We start from the raw sequence: 18,544 nt of genomic DNA on the forward strand, positions 1-18,544 counted from the left end.
GACCTTCAGCACATACTTGAGTGCGTTGCTCAAGTGTGAAGTAGCAGGATGAATAGCAGCACCTCTAAGTCTGAAGTCTTGGTGGGATCATGAATGCAACTGAGAGAATAAAACTGAATAAAAAAACAAAGCTAACCTTTACAAGTATCATAAATTTACACCAGCTGTTACAGACTGAAACAAAAAGTATGTTATTATTCTACAATACTAAGAATATGAGCAGATCACTTCTCAAAACGGACTCGTCCGGGGTCGAACCCATGAAGTTTTGATTTCCAGTCAACAGTTGATAACGTTGCACCACCAGAACGGTTGTATTAAAGGGGTGTCAATGTCACACCCTAACGCGGGTTCTTTTTCTGCAGTTATATTCTTGAATTGAAGTGCACTTGTTCTGTTATAATCTGTACCTCTTGTGAAAGTGTTTATTTGATATTTGGACTTCAGGCTTCACACATTATACACTTCATGTCCATGTTTTGTCAATTATTACTAAAACATGAAAATGTTTCTGTTTTAACGATGTGTTTACATAGATTGTTGTAGGCATGGAACACACATGAAATGCATGTGTTCCAAATAACGACATAGTATTTATAAAAGGTGTCATTTTGCTTGACTTCTCACTCTATACAATCCATAGCAACTGACATGCAGGTAAACAGACTTGAGCTAAGAAAACTGGGCGGCGGAGGGGGGACGTGATAGTAGGCTGCTTGCTGCTTATCGACACATTTACAGGACAAAAGACAATGACGGAGAGGTGCGAAGGGAGTCAAGGTGGGACGTATCTATGAGTTTTTTCGTAGGCTTTGGCAATTATAGTGTTAACAGAGAATCCTGCAAATTCTTGATCAATCTTAAAAATCTCAGCAATTAATTCTTCTAAATTGTGATTTATTACTTAGTGAGGCACTGAAATTATATTTCCTCCAAACATGTTCCAAATGTGTCCCAAAATAGAGTTGTGGATATCTATGGAGATGCATTAGTCTATCGATAAGTATACATACTAATTTGACAAAATCTTTGTAAGAGCCAATCTTAGAAAGTTAAAGTTTTGAGTTAAACTCATATTAATGTCTACTTAATTTGAATAGAATATAATTTCTTTCATAGTCATAGTTAATGGTATAGTCTTTTCCCCCTATAAGTCAGTAAGAGATAGAACTTTCTTGCTATAACTGAGATACAGTGTGATATTGCTTCAATTGTGTTTAGAGCAGGTCCCAGTAAACAGGGACTTGTAAGACCTATTTTCAACTCAGAAATGGGATAGGCATGCAGTTTTCTGACTGTCGTCATTTTGAAATGGTTCAGAAATGTTAAGTACATAGTAACGATTTGAGATGTAACAAGATTTAAGCTTTGAACAGAACTTTTCTTAACAAGAATTTTTCTTTTTTTGCTATTTTAATTTTCTTTTTTGTGTGAACTGTTTTACTTTGAATTTTAACTAAACTTTTAAAAACAAAGATATTTTGTCTGTGGAATCATTTCTACGTGTCAGGCTTTTGTTGAATCCCATTTTTTTGAGTTAGAGCTGCTGAACTTTTGTAACTTTGGAAAAACGCAGCTACAATCTTCATTAGCGTGTAGTAACTTAAAACGTATCTTGTGTTGATACAAAGCATACAATTATCTGGCCTTACAACCTTTCTTAATGCATTTTAAATTATATATTGTGTAAATGCTGAAAGTGTTGAGGTAATAGTGTACTGAATTCATCGTTCCCTCAATTCTGACCAGTCTCCCTGTCCCCACTGCTAAGGATCATCCTATAACATTATGTTGCAACCACCATGCTACACTGTAGGGATGCTATTAGGCAGGTGCTGAGCAGTTCCTGGTGTTTGCCAGACTTAGTGCCTGGTGTTCTTCCCAAAGAGTTCAATTTGTAATCTCTGAGTCCTTTAAATGCTGTTTGAAAAACCCCAAGCAAGACTTTGCCACTCTACATTAAACACCCAACTGATGCAGTGTTTCTGAGATGGTCGTCCTTCTGATAGGTTCTCCCATCTCAGGAGAGGACTTCAGAAACTCTGTTATAGTGACCATTGGGTTCTTGGTCTCTCATCTGTACCTGCAGAACAATCCCAAACCAAAATATCTCCCCTGTCCCCTACTTGCAGCAGAGCAGGACTGACCCTGTTTTCTGTGGGAACTTTCATCTTCACACAGCACAGCCCTTTTCTATTCAGCATCTCCCTCCCTTTCATCTCTCAGCCTAGCTAGCCTTAATTCACTATTGTGATTGCCTTCGCTTCTCCTATTCTGTCTTTGCTTATCCTTTTATAAGTAGTAGTTGCAGGTGCTGCCCTCTGTTGACTAATGAGGGGTGGTGGTTTAAATCACAAACCTGCACATAATTAATTACCCTATTCTGCAATTAGCGCACACCGCAGCCACTGGATATTCCCACATACTGTCAATGGAGAGCAACAATGTTTTACACTCACAAACAAAATTTTTCTTTTCTTCATTATTATGCCACAGACCCTCTGCACCACGCCACACCCAGAAAGAGTCCTGGTTGTGTTCCTGGGAACACTCAAAACTATAGAAATGGTTTTAAATACTTGCCATAATCTATGTCTCACCACATTTTGACCATGGAGATCTATGCAAAAATTCCTTGGACTTCATGGATTAGTTTTAGTATTTACATGTAGTGTGAGATGCTTTTATAAACTATGTCCAATCAATTTAGCTTGCCACAGATGAACACCAATCAGGTTCTGGATACATCTCAAGGATAATTAAAGGACACAGGATGCACCTGACCACAATCTGGAATAAAATGGCAAATGGTCTGAATACTTACAGGTATATGAAAGAGAGATTTTAGTTCCTGATTTTTAATACATTTTCAAATGCTTGCATATTTTACATTTCTAAACAGTCACTTCACAAAAAAATGTAATTTTACAGAGAAGCCTTTGTATTTTCTTTGAATATTCACTTTGTGGGTATCTATTCCAGTGGATAATTAAAAAAAGATAACCAAACAGCTAATAATAAGAAATTATTAATTGAGTTCACTGATTCCTTCTACACCCATTTCAACATCAGGCATTTAGTTTAATTGAAAATAAATAAGAGACAACCAAACTAAAAGTTGTAGCTGATTTGACAGTTTAATCATAAACTCTTACATCATGGCAAGAATAAATACAGCAACAAAACACAAAGTGGTCCTACTGTATTAGCAGGGTTGCTCCAAAGTAGAATTTTAGATGTACTGTCCAAGATCTTCTGAAGAAGTACAAGGTAACAAGCAGGACTGAGGACAGGAAACACAGTTGTTCACCAAGACAACTGAGTGCATAACACTAGAAATACTATACTATACTATCAAACTGAACACCCCTCAAAATCTGATGAAGCTCAGCACTGCTATCAGCTATTAAGTCACTGAAAGCACTGGAACCCAAGCCTTCTTGGAACAGTTACTACCAAAAAACCATATCTCCAAATACAAAAACATCAGGACTTAGGCAGTGAACAATGGCAGCAGTTGTCCTGGACTGAAGTCAAAACTTTAAATATATGATTCAATTAGGATGCAGTTTGTCTATAAAAGAGTTGGTGAAGATCAGGACTAAGCAGGTTAGCAAATGACTGACTGACGAAATACCACCAGAAAGGCATCTGATTGACTCTAATTTGATTCTTCAGTAGGAAAATGACGCACAGACAAGGTCATAAAGAACTCTCTTCCATAAATGAAAAACAAAGGGTTCTGCAATGGACAGTAAGGCTTTCACGGACCCTTGATCACAACATCACTGAAGCACCCTACTTTGTGCTCCAGTAAATATATCCCTCACTATATCGCGCTTCGACTTTCGCGGCTTCACTCTATCGCGGATTTCAAAAGTAAGCATATCTAAATATATATCACAGATTTTTCCCTGGTTCGTAGATTTCTGCGGACAATGGGTCTTTTAATTTATGGTACATGCTTCCTCAGTTTGTTTGCCCAGTTGATTTCATACAAGGGATGCTACTGGCAGATGGCTTAGAAGCTACCCAATCAGAGTATGTATTACGTATTAAATAAAACTCCTCAATGATATGCGATGTGCTTCCCGAGTGGTGCTTGACTGTTTGCTTTTCTCGGTCTCTCTCACTCTCTCTGACGTTCTCTGCTCCTGACGGAGGGGGTGTGAGCAGAGGGGCCGTTTGCACAGAGGCTGTTTGCCTAGAAGATAAGGACGCTACTCTAAAAATGCTGAAAGACTACCTTCACATTGCTCCCTTCTGTTGCGGCTGCTTTATCGCGGTGCGCATACTTAAAAGCCCAACTGCACGTATTGATTTTTTGATTGTTTGCTTTTCTGTCACGCTCTCTCTCTCTCTCTCTCTCTGACATTCTCTGCTCCTGATGGCACTCCTTTGAAGAGAAGATATGTTTGCATTCTTTTAATTGTGAGAAAGAACTGTCATCTCTGTTTTGTCATGGAGCACAGTTCAAACTTTTGACTAAAGGGTGCTATTTCATGTCTAGAGGGCTCTAATAATGTTAACAGTGTGGGAGAGTTTATAAGGGCTTAAAATCTATATATATAATTCACTAAGGCAAGACAACCATGGAAAGCATGCCGGAAGGGGTGTGGATTCACTAAGCCGCCGACAAGTAAGACGCCCATGGCGCACGCAGGAAGGAGCCACGGCCACCTACTCTAAGACCATTGGATACGACGACAACTCACAGAACCACGCCCACCAACTCAGACGCGACAACACAGGAAAAATGGCGTCATTTATGTTCGTCTGTCGTAGAGTCCACATGCAGCTCTGAGCCACGTTGACTGTTCATAGAGGCATGTTTCTCGCGGAAGTGAATTGCTATATGCAGCGTGTAAAACAGTTTGCGAGGGGTATCCCATGGGATCCTTAAAACAATCCTTTAAAACTGAGGTTAAAACACAATGAAGGAAGCAGTCTTTAAAAACCAATAAGCCCTGTGCCTCTGTTTCAATACCGACTCACCTGCTTCACCAATGCAGGCCCTGCAACAGTCGAGAAGCTCTCTCAGCAGCTAACCTTCTCTGTGCCTGACCGGTTCACACAGAGGCACCACACGAAGTGGCAGGACTATCTAAGAAAAGGCATGTTTGTCACGTATGTAAATCGCTGTATGTGGCGTGTAAAACAGTTTGTTTGTCGCGGATGTGAATCATTGTATGCAGCGTCTAAAACAGTTTCCGAGGGGATTCCCATGGTCTTAGACTTGGTGGCCAGGTCTCTGTCAGTTGCTCTTGCGACCGGGCACATGACCAAGCAGTGTGTATGCTTCGAGTGCGAGGGTGGATGCGACAGGACCATCTAAGAAAAATCATGTCACGGATGTGAATCGCTGTATGCAGTGTGTAACAGTTTGTTTGTCGCAGATGTGAATCATTGTATACGGCGTGTAGAGCAGTTTGCGAGGGGTATCCCATGGTCTTACAGTTGGTGGGCGGGTCTCTGTTAGTTGCTCTTGCGAGTGGGCACATGACCAGGCAGTGTGTGTGCTTCGAGAGCATGGGTGGACACGACAGCACCATCTAAGAAGATTCATATTTGTCGTGGATGTGAATCGCTGTATGCAGCATGTAAAACAATTTGTTGTGAATGTGAATCGCTGTATGCAGCGTGTAAAATGCTGTATTGTATGTTGCCATCTCCAGAGTTACATCTTTTCATTCACCTACAGTCGTATACACAAGCAGTCTTTAAAAACCGAGTTTTCGGTTACGACGCACAACCGCGTGCACCATAGTAAACTGTTTTACACGCTACATACAGCAATTCGCATCCGCGACAAACATGCGTCTTCTTAGATGCTCCTACACTTTGTACACACCCCCCTCCCACCTCGCTACTACCGTGGTCGGGTGTCTTGGTTGATTATATATAGAAAGGCAGCCAAAACCGCACAGAGCAATGAAAAGTTTATGTGAGTCACAGGTGCATCTGGACTGTGCAAAGATGACAACGACTAGAGTGACAAGTTGGAGGTGGGCACATGAGCAGGTAGTGCATACTTGACGAGAAATCAGCAGACTAGCATGATGGAGGGAGCGGAGTGGACAACCTTCTCCTCTCCTCTCATTCCACCCTCCGCGAATGAGCACCACACGGACGATTGTGTGTTGGTTCGTTCCAAGCATTGTTAGAATGTTGCTTTTCTTGCTAATTTATTACATTACTGATTTTTCAAATGTTAATTTTCTACCTGTGCTTAAAAATCATTAAAAAACCGGAATGATTATGCGGCATATGGTACGCCGCGGGTTGGCTAGTATATAAAAATAATCATACAAACATATGGTTTCTACTTCGCGGATTTTCACTCTGAATATGGAATCAATGCAGGAAGCACTTTGAAGACAGAGAAGCTTTTATCTATTGCATCTCTACATGATAATCATCTTTCTCTACCCTCTCATACCATATTTATCAGTATTTAGTGTCTGGAACACGCACTGGATTAAAAAAAACTTAGAGATTTAAATATAGACAATGTCTTTGCAGTTTATGAACAATTATGCTTCAAATTTATAATTTCCCATCAACACAATTTTTCCACTACTTTGAAATTAGAAACTTCGCTAGAAGGAACCTACCCGGTATTCCTCATCTCCCACCCATTTCTATTCCAGAAACAATACTGATCAGTCTTAAAGACACAGACAGCATCACAATAATATAATAAAGACATTTTAAAGTCTGTTCCTTTCAAAGAACCTAGGGTACATTGAGGAAAGGATTTTTCACTTAACATATATAAAAAGGAGTGGAAGGGAGCCATGCATAGAATATACTCCAGCTCCAAAAGCACAGAGCATTTAATCACCTAACTTAAAGCACATTTATCTCATGTAAAATTGTCCAAAATGTACTCAGGGCAATATTCAACATGTGAACATTGCAATTTAGCTACAGCATCACTGGGCCACATGTTTTGGGCATACTCCAAATTAACACCATTCTGGACAAAAATCTTTGAATGCCTATAAGACAGACTTAGTGTCACTATCACTCCTAACCCATTAACAGCAGTGTTTGGTATACTCCCAGATGGGCATAAAGTAGAGAAGGACAAATTGATTGTAATTGTTTATACCACACTACTAGCACATAGACTTATCTTGCTCTAATGGAAGAATCCCAGCCTACATGTTATAAGTCAGAGGGTGACTGAAGTTCTATACTATTTGAAAATGAAAAAAAAGAACAGAATCTGTCCAAAACTGTTTTAAAATATGGCAAAATCTAATTAATCAGATCTTAGGATAAGGATTTATATTACATTTTTTTGTTGTTTTTAAAGATTTGCTCATGTTGTTGGTTTCCCTTCCATCTCTCGGCCAGGGGCTGAATTATGGTTTGTTAAGTTTGACATGATTTTTGGAATGTTGCTTTCTTCAAATAAAATCAATAAAAAAAATAAAAAAAAACATTATTGAAGCTGTTTCAGATGATCTAGAGTAACAGAAGCAGCTTCTCAAAGATTCTTGGAAAAAAAAAAACTATCAGTAGATTTTCTTATAAAAGGGAACAAAAGTGTACCTAAGAGAACTAATGTACTTTTTTTATAATAGATTTGCACTTGACAGAATTGTTTTTATGACTGCCAATTCAAAAAAAGATGTTACTTGCAGGTAGGTGCACATTAACACAGAAATGCATCATTTGTCACAACATTCAGTTACAGTATGTGAAAAAATAGCCAAAGTGGGGTCATGTGTCTAACAGCTTGGATGATATGAATTCCTAAAAATTAAAAGAAAAGAATGATGATTTTGAATCGGTAACTCAAAGTCTGATCATCATCCTCCACTATGGTGATGGGATTAGACCATCAAAAAGCTTGGACACAAATTAATTCTTTCAAACATCAATGAACTAAAGTAGTGTTGCAAGAAGGAGTGTGCACAAACTCCTTCAATATGACGCAAGAAGACTTACAAACTCATTCAGAATACTAAGAATGCAAGTACAGTAATCCCTCGCTATATCGCGCTTCGACTTTCGCAGCTTCACTCTTATCGCGGATTTTATATGTAAGCATAACTAAATATATAACGCGGATTTTTCACTGCTTCGCGGGTTCTGCGGACAATGGGTCTTTTTATTTCCTGTACATGCTTCCTCAGTTGGTTTGCCCAATTGATTTCATACAATGGACGCTATTGGCGGATGGCTGAGAAGCTAACCAATCAGAGCACGCAGTTAAGTTCCTGTGTGCTGAATGCGGTGTTAACCAGGAAGTCTCGTCTTGTTCATTCAGCATCAACGTGTTTCGCTGTGTAAAGAGTTAACTTTTGTGCTCTTTTGTGTTTATCTTTGTGCATAGTCAAGCTCTTCATTAAGGCTCCAAAATGATCTGTTCCTGCTACTGCTTCAGGGTCTGTGCCCAAGCGCCAACGGAAGATGTTAACGACTGCCGAAAAGGTAAACGTTTTGGATTTGTTGAAGGAAGGGAAAAGCTACACCGCTATAGGATGCCATTACAGCATCAATGATTGCTGATGGCTACGATTCTTTTTATTTAAAAAGTAGGAAAGGAATATAAGATCTACGGCCGCAGTGTCCTTTTAACCAGGGTGCAAAACAAGTTGTAAGTGGATGTAATAAGACAGTAGTCTGGATGGAATCTGCTTTAGGGATTTGGATTGAAGAAGAATAACGGCAGTGCTACACAGTTGCCTGAAGTGGCTCCTTTAGAAGGGTTGTAACGCTCTCCTTTGTTGTGCAGTAAAATTAAACTCATCGTTATCGGACAAGTCATCGTGTCATTGTTGGTGAGTAACCATAATTAATTTTCTACTTACAGTACTTAGTACATGTACGTACGTTTAATATCACTGTACACACATTTACTGTATACAATTTTTCTTGCATTGTATGTATGTATTGCTGGTGGCCTGTCTATCATAATGGCTGTAACATATGTGATATCGGAGACACTCGATATCTTTAAAATAATATTTAGGTTTTACTGTATATAAACAGTGTGTTTACATACATAATTTCAATGAATCTTACCTACTATCTAAGAGAATACAAAGGGATTATGCTGTATAACTGTGCAGGGAATATTCATAAACAGTGTGGGAGAGTTTATAAGGGCTTAAAATATATAAAAATAACCATACAAACATATGGTTTCTACTTCGCGGTTTTTTACCTATCGCGGGGACGTCTGGAACGCAACCCCCGCGATCGAGGAGGGATTACTGTATTGCTGCTAAAGGTGGCTCTACAAACTACTGAATCTTAGGACATTTTCACTTTATCACAGTTTCTGCATTGGACCTTCTTTTGTTAAATTAATAAAGACAAGGTAAAATCTGTTACATATTTTTGCCTCAAGTATTATTATCTCATTTTAGGTATTTGTGAGTACTAGAAGGTTTTTGGTTATGTTCTTAAGTCTGATGCATAAAACCACAGAATTGAAAAAAGTGCAATTTTTAAGTAACTGTACATATCAAAAATCAGATGACTCAAAACATAATATTAAGGGGCCTCAGTATCTAAAACAAGTTGAACATTAAATGTTCATTTTCCACAATAGTTAACCTCTGATAAAAATGGAAAATATGAAACCACTTATGCCTTCCATGTTTGAGACATTTAGGAAGCAAATAATGACTAATAATGTTAAAAATTTTAGTAAGGTCAGTGCACAAGACTCTAAGTACATCATACTGAAAACGACACATAAATTCCATTTTATCTAAATAGTTTTAATTGAGATGCAACAAGTGATTCTGAAATCTTTGATAAAAAAGATAGGCAGAAGGAAGACTAATATTCATACCCCAAGAATCTCCAGCCTTTATTTTTTAATGAATTTTACTGGTCTCAGTGTATAATACAAAACACCAGTCTTTAGAGGAAAATATGATATATTCAGAGGAAGTACAAAGTCTTTAATGCTAAGAATACACTTAAAATGAGGTAATGGTTCAGATATAACCATATGTCTTTAAAGGATGAGGTGATATACTCAGAGAAAGTACAAAGTTTTTTATGTTAAGAATACACTTATAATAAGTTAATGGTTCATATATAACCACAACTGCATTTAACAAATACATATTTAAACCAGAGATGAATAAATGAAGATTCCAAAAGTGACTCCAAATTCACTCCGATTGTCCTTATTTGTTGCCTGTACAAACCAGCACAAATGTGGAATGTAGAAAAAAAATGGTCAGACTTCTCTTTTCTTTTTGATAATTTCATCTGCATAGTCCTCACACAAACCTTTTAACCTGCATTTGAAAAACTGTAAACAGTCTACTGGCTCAGATAATGAAAATGAGTGAGTGATTAAGTGATTTTGGAAGCTAAGGAAGTATTCCAATCAATCAATGACAACAATTTATATTAAAGGTATAATTTACACTTTTCACATCTGCATATTTTACGTTCGTAAATCATTATTTTCTAAATATCAGTGCACCTTCAAAGGCCCATTTTTCTTGATATCTTTTTCTTTAATTATTATGGATGAACTCTTAACTTATTACTAAATGTAAACTTATAATCACAGATAAATTTCAAGTACGTGAAATAAAAAAAATGTACTACCTTGCAAATGTGGGCCATGCAGCATCAAGGTCATATCCTCTTGAAGAAACATCAAAGCGAACTTCATTTAGTTCATACAGGTGGCTTACAACATCCGAGTGAAGGTTTGGTTTCAGAAATGGACTTCTTGCATAATACCAATCACTGAATGCAAATATGACAAACTCAGCTAGCATGAAGAAATGCACTTAAAAATTAAATAAACACAATCAGTTTGTGTAACGTATTACTGTATCTCATTTTCTATTTTGTATAGGTTTCAAACTCTTAACCTGAGGCTAATTTGAAGCATTTTAACATCCATCCTTGCCTGTTTTAACTTCTATTTGACCAAGTAAATAATTTGAGCTGAATCAGAAACCTTACAAGACAATGTTATTAGTGACAACACACTGCGTAATAGAGGTTTACTGATACATGGGCCAGAACTGAACCATTGATTTAAAAGGTAACAGCACAATCGGCTCAGAGTTCAGAAACCAGTCCAGATCAAAACCAAGAATGGAGAAAAATCCCTTACATCAACATCATGCACACTAGTTCAGAAATCACACTCCCAGCTTTGACTGTTCCATTGAGTGAAAAAAAGATCAGCAGAGGTCACACATGAGAAGCAGTGTGTCAGCAGCATAAAAATGAAATTCAGTCTCTGCTCAAATATAAATCTACAGTATACCATTATTTGAGCTTGGAAAATTGATGATAAAATGGACAAAATTAATGCAGTATGCAAACCGTGCAAGACTAACATTAAGTTTTCTGTTAATACATTAAAACTAGCCTGGTACTTGAAAGGAAAGCATAGCTATGATATTGGCTATTATTATAAAACAAAGCAATGCCATCTGTAACCGACTTTTGTACCACACAAGTTGGGTCATACTGCAACGAAAGCTTGCAGTATAACATTCACTATGGCTTACTTCATTTTGCAAAAGCATGACACCTTGCTGTGTAGTCGAACTTAAAGGATTTTGTGAATTGCCACACACTTCAGAGACTAAATATGAAATTACATGTTGATCAATTAGTTTTCCTAAAGAAACTTGTAAAGAAAAAAGCAAACTATACTAGAGTCAGGAGGTTCTTTCTCTGCTCAAAGTAACTAAACCTTTTATGCTGGAGCTTTAGTGTTACTGTATACTTCTCCTTGTCTAAAACTGGAAATAGCAATTACATTTAGTTTAGGAAAAAGACCCAAAAGTTTTGGATCCTTAGTGTGTGTAGACAGGAAAAACAGTATTCTGTCTTGCCTTTATTCCAAATTAGTTCCAGAATGGGTCCAAGCAGCATTAAAGTAACTTAAAGTTAATCATTAAAGTAACAGAGTTAAGTTATTCAAAGTAATGCAGCTATATAAATGCTTTACAAAATGCTTTTCTATTCAGTATTAGAAGTAGAATTTTACCATTGCGTCACATTGCTCTCAACTTTGTTTAGCTTTTTTTGTGTCTGAGATACGAGAGAAATGCTGTAATATTATCGTGTTAACTGGATCACATACCAGTTGTAGCTTGCTGTATGCTGCAACATCAGCAAATTTCAAATTATTGCCTTAAGAATCTGAATCATATTGTTTCAGCCTGAGCTGTGCACCCCATTACATAACTTAAAAAAAGCTATATATGCATGCTTTTATGCCTGTGATTACATTTTTTTGCTTATTTTATATTTTCTCATCATTAGATTTTATTAGTAAAGAACTATCAAGTGGCTAATTTCTTTATGGGCAGATACAAGTTTATATAAAAATATCCATCCATCCATTATCCAACCCACTATATCCTAACTACAGGGTCACGGGGGTCTGCTGGAGCCAATCCCAGCCAACACAGGGCGCAAGGTAGGAAACAAACCCCGGGCAGGGTGCCAGCCCACCGCAGTATATAAAAATATAGAAGGGTTAAATTACATCTGCCTCTGCTTTCCAAAGAGCTACACTTGCTGAACCTTTTAAAAAAGCACATCAACTAAAAAGGCAATAAATTCTGTGCATATGAGCATTCCTGAATGTAACACAAAATTTCTCCACCAAACGGGAAATGGAAATAATAAAAGTAGTTGAGAAAGGAGTTCAATTACAGACATAACAGACCCTTTCATAAACAATGTGGCAGTAATAAAAATCCTTCCAAGCATACACAAGTGAGACTTATACCAACACCTTAGGCACTGTTACTTTGCTGCATCAGAAACATTGCTGTGACAAAATTAAACAAATTTAGCGTATGGTATGAATTTCATATTTTAGTTTAGTTTAGTTGTAAGGACCTATGATAGCATAATCTATAATGCTGCTATCTCACAATATTTGGGGCTCAGTTCCATACAAGCCATTGGAGCTTTCAGTGTGGAGTTTTCATTTTCATCAGTGTTTACAATGGCTTCTCACAGGGTTTTTTTTTTTTAAATTCTGGGATCCATATAAATAAGGCTTTGTCAGTCAATGACTTATAATTGCTCATTTGTGAGTCTCAACAAGGAAGAAAGAACATTACTGCCTGCATAAAATTCAGCTCAGACTGTTTCCAAACAAGAGAAGCACATGTGAAAATGAATAAATGAAGAAAAATAAAGTTTTCTATACCTTGTCACTTTAGTATTCATAAAACATTGCTGAAGTGTGTCTGCCAACCTCTGATGGACTAGTGAATATCGAATAAAGGCTCTTCCTTTACCAAGAGAAGTTTTAAACTTAAAAAGAAGACCAAGACACAAAGAAAAAAATTAGGCAATTTTTGTAAACAATCTTCCAATTTAGTTACAGTTGTCATTTCTGATTTTGATGGCTGAAGACTAAGTAAAAATTATTGCTTCAAACTATCATTAAAATAAATTATAAAATATGCATTATTATAATTATCATCCAATAGATGGTGCCAAACAACTGAAAAAGTCACTGTCCTTAAATAAAGGCTACTGGATTTGAAGTAGTTTTGTAATTTGATTACAGCTGACACTTTAAAGCAAAACTGACTACAGGACATTTAAAATAACATCAATGATTTCAGTGCTGTGAAAATGTATTTGCACCCTTTCAAATACATGTTTTTGCATAATGTTTATGACGTCAGACCTTTAGAGAAAATTAAGTATTAAAGAAAGGGTGAACACAAAGTTGTTTTTTAAAACATTGCTTTCTGTGTTCAGAGAAAAAAGTTATCCAACACCCATATAAACCATACAAAACGTAATTGCCTTGTAAATGCAATACTTGGTTGCAACATCTTTATCAACAATAATCACAACTAAATGCTTCCTATAATTGGACATCAGTGTTTCACTTTGCTGATGACACATTAGTGTTTCACATTAGCCAACTATTCTTAGGTTGGTAGGTTGATGAACATGAACTGTTCTTTGCAGGTCTTGCCATAAAATCTCTTTTGGGTTCAAGTCAGAACTTCGACCAGGCCACTTCAAAATTAAAATTTTGTTTCTTTTAAGCCACTTATTTGTAGACTTGCTTTTGTGCTTTGGGTCACTGTGCTGCTGCATAAGCTTCAGATCATGTTTTACTGTAAATATGATGTTCTTACTGTTGAATGCTGTATTAGCTTTAAGGCAGACATAGTAGGCCCTGTGCCCTGGGTCATCAAAAAGTTTTACTTTTGACTCTCTACATATAGAATGCTATTCCAATATGCTTGGGGATCATCTAGGGGTTTCTTTGCAAATGCACAATGAGCACAGATGTTACTCTTTAATAGTGGAGGTTTACACCTTGCATGCTTCCATAATAATAATAATAATAATAATGATAATAATAATAACAATGCTACACATTTCAATCATCACCAATATGTAGCACCCACCTAGATGTGACTGTGGTCATTATTGTGCCAGTACATACACCACAACATTAGCTATTAAGTGGTTGAAGGGTTGAGAGAGATAGCCGATTAGAGACAGGGAATGAACAGAGGGCCAGAATGGATGGGGCCGTTACAGGCAATTTAGCTAGAACACTGGGATAAACCCTACTCTTTTTGAAAGTCACCCAAGGATCTTTAATGACCACAGAGAGCCAGGAAATCAATTTAATGTCTCATAAGAAGGTCAGTAGCATATTTACAGTACAGTGCCCCCATTAATGCACTGGGGCATTGGGATCCACACACAGACTACAGTATAAATGCCACCTGATGGTCTCACCAACACGTCTTCCAGCAGCAACTCCAAGCTTTTCCTAGGTGGTCTCCCATCCAAGTACCTGCTGGGCCCAAAAATGCTAAGCATCAGGCCTTTTCTAAAATGCATGTTGGTATGGCTGCTGGCTACCATGAAACCCTTTTTTACTCAGTCTCTTTCTTATTGTGAAATCAGAAACACTGACAATAGCTCAAGGCCTGAAGTTCTTTGGATGTTTATCTAGGATTCTCTGTGAAATCTTGAATGAGCCATCTCTGTGCCGTGCTTATAATTTTGGCAGGCCAACCTTTCCTGAGAGGATTCACCACTGTTCCAAATGCTCCCTATTTGGAAATAATGACCCTCGCTATGATGTGTTGAAGTCTCACAGCCTCAAAAATATCTTTGTAACAGTTTCCTGTTTTATTACACTTTCAGCAGTGTTTTACTCAACTAATATAGTTTCCTTAGATCAGGGCATAGTGTTTTTCTAGATGCCCTGTTGGTGACTACTTAAGTCTCATTTCAAATTTAGCATATGCTCTGGCTTAGACTCAGTATGGGTGGTTGCAATCAGGTCAGGCTATTTTCAGTCACCTGGGTCTAATAACTAATTAACTTTGGTCAGATGCTTAAGTGAGTAGTTAATAAGACCTTTACCTTTTCACAAGGACAATGCAGGTACTGAATATCTGTAGTACTTAAATAAAGTAAGCAGCCATTTAGAAATGGTGTTTTATATTTGTTCTGGTTTCTAATATTGCACATTATCTAAAGATCTGATGCCACTCATTGTAACAAAAACAGTACACAATGGAAAAATAGGATATCAGGAAAGAGGCGATTACTTTTCATAGTACTGTATATGACAGATGTGACTTTAAATCTTATGAAAACAAATAATACATTTAAAGAAAAAAATAGATTGTTTTTTTGTACTTAACATAAGAAATTGTATCTTTGAAAATTGAATATTTAACTCCAGCTATTTTTTAAGATCACTCTAAGCTTACACTATTCTGACAATAATAATATTGATTAAGGATTCTAAATTAAGCACATTGTAAAATTTAACACTGGCATCATCATAGACAGCTAAATCACCAAGTACCATCAAAGGATAACAGGTCAGAATCCTGAAATTGCAGAAACAATTAAACATACTTATTTTCCTTATTAAACATAGCAATTTTGACATTTGTTGTCATTATAATTTAACAATAACCATTAAATATGCAAAAAAGGAAAGCAATGTTTCTTAAACAAAACACAAAAAATTTAAAGTAAAGAATTCAAAATTTTAAGTTCAACTTTAATGCAGAAGAATCTCTATAAGCCTCTAAATATATTTAGAGAGCATAAATATAGTTAATGTGTTTATTTACTGATTCTCAGGAAAGGTCACCTCACCTCAGGGATAGACTTTACAAAGCGGATTCCATCATTAGCACCTTTTGTCCTAGCCAGACAGTCATTAAAATAATCCCAGTAATCCTTCCTGGTTCCAAGAAATGTAGTCTTTTCTTTCTGGTCGAACTAGAAAAGCAAAAATTTGTTACGTTCATTAAATATTTGAGTCAAAAATCACAAAGATCACAAAAATGAGTATTTTTTGACAGGAAACTTTGAATAAAATGGACCTAAAGTGACACTTCTTAATCAAGTATAAAAACAACTGAAAGAACTTAAGTCTGAAAGTTTTTCTACATATATGCTGACAAAGAACAGTTAAATAATTTAATTCTAAAAAGAAAAAAGACACTTCTGCAGCCACCATCACTGCTATTAACACACACATCTATAATTGCAACAAATTTAAAACACAGAAACACAAACGTTGTTCTAATAAGTGAGACAATCTGCAAGAAAACTGGAATTGGGGATAGGAGCGGCATACAAATAATATAAAAAGATATAAAAATGGCCGGGTCTGTAAATCTGTAACCTTCCAAGGAAGCCTATAACTTGTTGGAACACTGTCTTTAATAATGTACTAAATGTTTCAAAATCTCTACTTGTTTGCCCAGTTTTTTTTCCCACAGGTTATATCTGATCTATCGAACATTCTGCATTAAAAAGATGTATCCCAACTGTTTTTATCAACAATATCATCTTTACTAGCCTGGCAGTTTAATTTATTTTTTTTGGCAAGCAGCTTGTAATTTCCTATGGCCTTTGCTTAATTATAAGACAGTGATTTGATTTTCTTCACCGTTAGAGTATACCACTTTGTCTTTTCAATAAAAGAAAACAAATATGAAAAAATACTCTTGTATAAAGTGTGATCAAAATGGTTCTGAAGGAGCATTCTACTTTGCTGATTTAGTAAGTGGTCAAAGATTATCTCTTTTGTCATTAAACATGTGAATTAGGCTTCCAGAACTTGTGAGTTGTAGTGTATGTTTCTTATTTCAGAAGATTCTTATTTTCAGAATGTCAAATTACAGCTAAGGAAAACACTATAAAACAAATATCTTTGAGAATGGGATTCTGAATTCACACTAGAATAAATCTGATAAGTGTTCCAAGACATAAGATGAAATCTCTGTGAAACTGTGGATTTGAAGAAATATTACACCCACCTTATTCTCCAGACCTGGGCACATATGACTACCATCTCCTCCCCATTCTTAAGAGCTACCTTTGATGGACGTACTATGCATATAAAGTAGATGGCCATACTGGTTTGAATCGAGCTGACGTTAACATCTATGTATTTCCATTACACTATATCAAGAATGCCTTGGTTACTAACAACAGGCTGAAAGCAACTAATGACCAGAATGACTTTAGTGTTTCATCGGTACTATATTTTGACTTCAGTATGGATACAAGCTCATGTAAATCAATATTTTAAGTATTCACTTGGGGGTTTATTACCCTGCTTCTCTTGACATTGCAGTCGGGGTACACGTTGCTAATGAGATGAAACACAGCAGCATATGTATAAGTTTGCACCAAAGAAGAAAAGAAAAATTCGGTGTGATTTGTGGGTAAAAGGTGTCAAACGATCTGAAATTCTGCCATTTTATTTGCTGAATAACAGTTAAACACAGTTAACTCACAGACCCATGTGGATAAGAAGACTTCAAAGAAGTCAGACAAATGTGACAAGTTCACACTATCTAAAATGACTGTCAACATAAACGACTGATGAGAAGAGAGAAGCTTGGCATTATTTTACTAAAAAGAGAAGCAAAAACAGTGGAAATCACATCATAACTTGGACAGTTTGTCTATAGTGCTGCCGCAATTAATCAATGTAACCAACTAAAAATTTCTGTTCAGTTTTTGAAGTATTAAAATGTATGTAGATTAAATATGTAACTCATATGCAGCACTGTAGCTACAGTTAGAAAAACAGGATATATGCAACCTGGGCAGATTACACCTAAGTGTAGGGGAACTGATACAGGGAGGGATAATTAATTATGTGAATCTAGCAAAAAGGTTATTTGTGCCAAATGTACAGGTGCCGGTCATAAAATTAGAATATCATGAAAAAGTTGATTTATTTCAGTAATTCCATTCAAAAAGTGAAACTTGTACATTAGATTCATTCATTACACACAGACTGGTGTATTTCAAATGTTTATTTTCTTTTAATTTTGATGAGAATAACTGACAACTAATGAAAGTCCCAAATTCAGTATCTCGGAAAATTAGAATATTGTGAAAAGGTTCAATATTGAAGACACCTGGTGCCACACTCTAATCAGCTAATTAACTCAAAACACCTGCAAAAGCCTTTAAATGGCCTCTCAGTCTAGTTCTGTAGGCTACACAATCATGGGGAAGACTGCTGACTTGACAGTTGTCC

The 18,544-nt window shown here is 36.5% G+C and overlaps 1 protein-coding gene across 2 annotated transcripts in view; it reads right to left on the reverse strand.

Moving 5' to 3' along the window:
- The window catches only part of LOC120529572 (FYVE and coiled-coil domain-containing protein 1-like), a 238,352-nt gene that overhangs the window by 175,882 nt on the left and 43,926 nt on the right, over positions 1-18,544 (reverse strand). For both annotated transcript variants that reach the window (XM_039753478.1, XM_039753479.1), the window contains 3 exons: positions 16,135-16,260; positions 13,181-13,287; positions 10,594-10,737 (listed from right to left, as the gene is read on the reverse strand). In XM_039753478.1, coding sequence (XP_039609412.1) covers positions 10,594-10,737; positions 13,181-13,287; positions 16,135-16,260 — 377 coding nt within the window. The remainder of the gene's footprint in view (positions 1-10,593; positions 10,738-13,180; positions 13,288-16,134; positions 16,261-18,544) is intronic.

This window comes from Polypterus senegalus, chromosome 5 (assembly GCF_016835505.1).
Source record: "Polypterus senegalus isolate Bchr_013 chromosome 5, ASM1683550v1, whole genome shotgun sequence".
Classification (NCBI taxonomy): domain Eukaryota; kingdom Metazoa; phylum Chordata; class Cladistia; order Polypteriformes; family Polypteridae; genus Polypterus; species Polypterus senegalus.